Genomic DNA, 5,990 nt, shown 5'->3' with positions numbered 1-5,990 from the left:
CTTTCCGGATCTCCTCAGTTTGACAAATATTTTGAACATATTTGAAGAAATATTTTCCAGAAGGGAGATTTATTGATGGAGTCGTTTGCTGACAGAATGGCCATAGGAAAGTGTACGAACCCCAAACGCTAACAAAACAGAAGACTCCATACTAAACACCCCCATTCCCCCAGACAACAATACAAATCCCCAAAATTGCTCTGTACCTTTCCAAACTGCCTTAACAGCTGTATGAAAGCACCTTTGCCAAAAGGGTTTGTGAGGCTGGCATGAAAAGCAAGTGTTGGATACTCCTGGGAAAGGACAGCAACCCATCGCTTCTAAAGAGGAAAACATCACTGGGTTAGGGATCCTGTGCTGCGGAGGTGGTGAAACAATCTGCTTATGAGCAGAAGTACACAGCATCTTCACTTGGGTCACAAATGCAACTGTCTATGAAAATCGCTATGCAAGAACTTTTGAAGCATTTCACCAACCCAATAGCTAAAAGGACTGAGTATTGTTTTTATAAAAGAAACAATTTCCCAAAAACGCCTTCACTGCTAGCTAAAACTAATTAGTTTAACAATATAAAGCAAACCAGCTGTGGTGGATACGGATCTTAAGCGGACTAACATTTAGCATACTCTGGAGACATCAGCTGAACTGTTAAATCCAGACAGAGGAAGTAGAGAATTTGTGGCTGGTGAGTGTTGCTCAACTCAGCCAAACTTGGACAGATTTACATTGTAATTGTTACTTTTATAGCAGGCAAGCAGAGAGTTCCCATTGACCCAGTTACATTATGCCCTTTGAGACCAGCATGAGGACTGGCAACAGAATTAAAGCAGAGGCTACAAAAGGAACAAAGAAGGTCCAAGGAATAACAGGCAGGACCGTGCTTACAGTAGCCCAGGTAGGAACAAGATCACACTTGTTCAGGACAAAAATGAGATGTTTCCAGTGTTTCTCCTTTTTAAGATAAGATTCCACATGAGGGGAGCGAGTACCCATGGGATCCCTGGCATCAAGAACTTGAACAACAACATCTGATGAGTCTATCACCTGAAAAAAAAAAATCACACAGAAGGAAAGGATTTTACAGAACGTAAGACATCTATACCTCCATAATGAAAACTAGTAATTTTCTAAACTACACCCTTAATTTAAAAACCTTCTATCCTTCACGAACAACTGTTACTTCCCATAAACTAGTAAAGCTCAGACTAATATCCATTGATCCTCCACTCTCTCTTCCCCTAACTTCCCTCCACATTCAGGCTGAACAGCTGAATAGCTTTTACCTGTCCTTAGGCACCAGGAAGATGCTTGTAGCACTTGGGAAAGAAAACAGTGCACCCAAACAGGAAAATTAATTGCTTCAGTAGACAAAAACAATGTTCGCCATCCATTCTGCAGCAATTCAATTCTGCCATTTCATAAAGGATCAGGATATAAAGTATGTTTTCTGGATCAATATGAAACACACAACCAAGTAGGAACCTGCTGTTAGTCCACTAAGCATTTACAGCAGGGAGCTGTCATTTTATGACTTGCTTCAAGCCAAGTGAATTTGTTTCACAGCTATTTCCTGCATTTTTGGCAGCATCTTACTGAAATCTGTTTTGCTCTAGCATTCCCAGTGCTTTTAGATCTAAATGAAAAGGTTTTAAGCTACATTTGGAAATTCAGAGCAAACAGTCACGCAATTTCACACCTAACAGTCACTGAGCGCACACAAATTGCTCTAACAACCCTAATTCATTCTCAGTCTCCATTCCTCTAGCAGTCAAGGTGACTCGCAGGGAACTGAGGGTCAGAGGCCTCCAAAGACAACCCTATCAACATACCAGATGTTTTTAGCCTAAAGAAACTTAGGGGCCTCTGACTGGTTTATTTGTGGTGAAGCCCCAGGAATCTAAGAGAAGCTAATACCTTTGCTCTACCAGTCCATCATATAATTTAAGGATGTTCGTTCCAGTGGGACAAGAGCTCAAGAATCAAGCTCAGTCAGGCAGAGATTTGAAAATGAATCTCTGCTCTCTTCTACAGTTGACTTTTTCTGTTCCCATTTATGTACCGTATCAGTACCAGAAAAAGGGTGCATGGTTTCAAGTCAGTCAGTTCAACTAGGCTGACAGGAAAGCAGGCAAGGGAATGACAAACTCAGAACATCTCTGCATGAAGAAAGTCACTGTCTTAATGTTTCTAAGAAACTTCACAGCAAATTCAATTATATCAAAGCTTCTCTAACAAAGCAATAAATGGTTTTCAGAGCTTTTCTGATTATTGCTGTACAGGATTTCCAATGCTGTGCTGAAGCACGTGACTTTGTAAGGCTGATAGACTCTGCTGCAAATTATAAGCATTGCTTACCTTGTAGAGCTCACCCCAGATTCTTTTGGACTGTCCTTTCTTATATATTTCCTCTTGTGCTTCATCCCTGGAAGTGGATTACCAGAGACATCAGTAACCACAATAACAGGGTTACAGTATTGCCTTCTCTAAAGCCATTTAGCCATTTATAGACAAAAGACGAGATGAGGCCCAAGTAACAGACAGCTGGGATTTAGCCCCCCTTCCCCAGCCTTCAACCTACCCATTTGCAGAAAGATCCTACGAACACACTTCCAAAGATTCCTCTGTCCGCAGTCAGTTCCCTACCTAACCCAAAACGTGAGTTTGGAGATATTCTGATATGCAACAGAAAATGAATTATGAATAAAGACAGAAGGATCCCATGGGAGCATGGGATTAAATACATAGGGACAAAACAGGATTAAAAAAAATCCCAAATTCAGCTAATTTCACTTTCCTTACTCCTCCCAGAATAACAGCATTGATGGATGTACCAGACACTACTTTAAAATGTAAACAACTAATAACTTCTCCTTTCTATTTACCTTACACCAGTGTCTTCCATCACCAGGTCTCGGTCCTTGCCCTGATCATAAGATCCTGATGAGGCTTCAGCATTCTCCACCAGAGACTGCACATCACTTGCAGAAAGATTTGGTCTTTTCCTCTGTGATTTGGGGCCAAATGTTGTTTCAAATGTTTCTGTGTCAAGAATGTGAACTCTGGAGGTCTAAGGAAAAACAGCTTGGTAAAAAACCACAAACTGTTTTTTCCACTCTCATGACACGCAGTGTACAAGACCTTAGTTCAACGGAACTCTGCAACCTGTGACAGGCACTTTCCTAACAATGTTTGAGGTCTCCAGCTTAATCTTTGAGAAAGCTGAGTGGATATTTAATAAGCAACAAAACACACGGCACTTGCCAAAGAACTATGCTTCAGTTCTTTCACCATAAGTGATGTCAAATGTAATTAAAGCTACAATGATGAAAATTTAGCTGCTATCTTTGATCATTTCTTATTTTTCTAACAAGTGCACAAATCTTGCCAAATTCAGAGTTTTGTCAGGATAATTACAATCAAAATTGTAGATTTTCAAGCCTGTAATGAATGCCAACTTTTCTTGGAACGACACACAATTCATTGCTGAAAGAAGTAATTTGTTTTTTTAATACACATTTTAGTTTCTTATAACTTTTTCCTTAATTTAGGTAACATTTTTATGACATAAGCCTGGAAAGTTTCCATATGAAAAAATAGCTAGCAAGAGTCCAAAATAATAGTTCAAACGTCATGAAAGAAACCTGGTAATAACTAAAACTTGATGTACTAGAAATAAAGGCTGCATGCACAAGAATTTCTGACTCAAGATAAAAAGCACATATTTGAGTTCAAATTCATCACACAGAGCGTTTGCAGCATGAAGCATCCTCAAAAAAGGTCCCCCTGTCACATGAACTATTAGAAGCATTAGAACATAAGGTGGCGAGCTGCTACAGTCATCCAAAGCTGGTGCGCTAACATAGGATGTTTTAGGGTAAGTTTCCTACTGGAAAACGAGAATTTCTAATAAATAATAGATCTTCTCACAAACTACGGGGAAGTAATACTGTTTCTTTGCCTTCACATTTGATGTCCACAGTGATAGGCTCTCAAAAACATCCTTCCCCAAGTCATCCGCCCCAATTGTCCCTCTCAATGCTTCTAAAACACAGCATTTCACCAGGCTGAACAGAGACAGCACAATCGCCCGCAGATAAATAACACTCATGGCACCTCTGTGCACAGAACCCAGCCTTCACCCTGTAGAGATGAATGATACTCACGTGCGGTTTAATCCGATCATAGAAAAGGGACATCGGCAACTTTCTTTGTTTCATGACCACTCTGTAAGGATCTTTCATGACAGTTTCCATCTCTTCCTGAAATTTCTGTAGGGATGATTGCTTGATCACGCGAGTATTTCCTGCATGTAAAAATGAATATTGCGCCTGACTATTCCTCATCTTAATTCTTCATAAACCCTGGGTACACTAATAAAATATTAAGTCCATCTGGACAAAAAAATAGAGGATTTTACTGAGACAAACCCCAGATTAGCGTAAATAAGCCAATCCCTTTCTTTCCCACCAGTTAAAGAAAATTTTAAAAGTATCCCTAGGACACTTAACACACATAGGCTACAACATACACACACATGGGTGAACCCCAGAAAACGTCCAAAGGAGACAAAATAACCACACTTTAGAGGAGTGCGTGAAAAACAAACACCCAAAGTACAGGTACATGCAAAGCATGAGCCCATACCCATGCCTACGGTGGGGGTCCTTCACCTTCATTTTCAGTATCTGTCCCACACAGCACTGAGACCACAATTCTGAAATAAACACCCTCTAAACACACAAAGTTCAACAGTTTTTAAGTTTGCTGAGTCTGAAAAGTTGAAAAAAAAAACTCACCAAACCATTTAATATTTGGTTCCACTCTTGCAACCGTGCCTGGTGCCACTGTTGACTGATACTGTAGAGGCTTAATCACTTTACCACGTTTGTTTCTAAGTGAAAAATGAGAACACATGTAAATATGCAAGGGCAGCACACAGCCCTCTGGCACTTTTGTTCACTAGACCAGAAGTACATCCACAAAACCCAGAAAGACCCTTCATCTCGGTGCCCCTGAGATTGTTACGGTACAGCCTGTAAAGGCTAATTAACAGAACAGAAGAAGTGACGTCAGCCAGTGCACACTCCTAAGTCTTGCTCCAGCTTGACCAGACTCTTCATGAAGGCTGCTTGTGTCAAGCCAGGAATGGCTTACTGGGGTGCAAAAAGCACCAAAGTACAATTTCCTAGCGAACACCGCTTTCTTCCCTCATGGGCTCACGTGGAAATTTTTAATCAGCTCTACCCATCAGCTGGTGCAGAACACCCATCATAAGATAATTTCCAAGTCGAGACCTGGCTTAAATTTAGAAATTTTTAAAAATACATATTTCCCAGTCTGCTCTCAAAACAAAGTGAAACAAAACAAAACTGCTAATCTGAACCAGGATTCTCAAAACCCCCCGCAGCATCTACAACGTGGCAGACACACATGTTTACAAGGTGGGAGCTGCTCCACAGCCAGCGATTCTCAAGCGGTGTGAAGGGGTGTCTCTCAGCAAAGGAGCCGTATGGAAGTCAGACTCTTCAGACATTCTGAGGTGAGCTTTTGAGTTATGCTGTTGTTGGAAATGAAGGAATTCTGGGCATTTTTGGGTTCACGACATTCCAGTGAGATCACATCAGCTGTTCTGCATCATATGTTTTCCAGCTGTATTCCCTGATACACATCGCCGGTCTGCGTGAAGCTCAGGATGAGGCTTCCCAGCTCACGGTAACACAGCAACCAGGAAGGAGCGGCTCCACACCGACACACAGGCGTTTTGTCATCAGAGCAAAGACAGCTGCGCTCGGCGCGGTTCCATCTGCCACACAGCCTGAAGGCGCTGGCATCAGAGGCCACACTGCTGGTCTGTTCCCACGAACGCACTCTCTGCGCCGCCAGGCCCCGGTGCGTCCCGCAGGGCACAGCCCAGCCCCGTTACTACCAGCACGTTTACCGGCGCCCGCTCACTGCCGTGCCCCGCGCCCCGCGGGAGGCCGGCCCCGCGC

General features: G+C 42.2%; 1 protein-coding gene across 1 annotated transcript in view; it reads right to left on the bottom strand.

Annotated features, from left to right (window-relative positions):
- GNL2 (guanine nucleotide binding protein-like 2 (nucleolar)) overlaps positions 1 to 4,891 on the bottom strand; it is a gene marked incomplete at its 5' end in the record, with an annotated part of 10,471 nt that extends 5,580 nt beyond the window's left edge. Inside the window, 6 exons of the mRNA XM_009573242.1 lie at positions 207 to 320; positions 886 to 1,044; positions 2,356 to 2,422; positions 2,883 to 3,067; positions 4,164 to 4,303; positions 4,797 to 4,891. Of these exons, the coding sequence (XP_009571537.1) occupies positions 207 to 320; positions 886 to 1,044; positions 2,356 to 2,422; positions 2,883 to 3,067; positions 4,164 to 4,303; positions 4,797 to 4,891 (760 nt within the window). The remainder of the gene's footprint in view (positions 1 to 206; positions 321 to 885; positions 1,045 to 2,355; positions 2,423 to 2,882; positions 3,068 to 4,163; positions 4,304 to 4,796) is intronic.
- Between the last annotated feature and the right edge of the window lie 1,099 nt (positions 4,892 to 5,990).

The sequence above is a fragment of the Fulmarus glacialis genome, unplaced genomic scaffold (genome assembly GCF_000690835.1).
Source record: "Fulmarus glacialis isolate BGI_N327 unplaced genomic scaffold, ASM69083v1 scaffold49332, whole genome shotgun sequence".
NCBI lineage: Eukaryota > Metazoa > Chordata > Aves > Procellariiformes > Procellariidae > Fulmarus > Fulmarus glacialis.
This window is presented reverse-complemented; position numbering and strand designations above follow the sequence as displayed.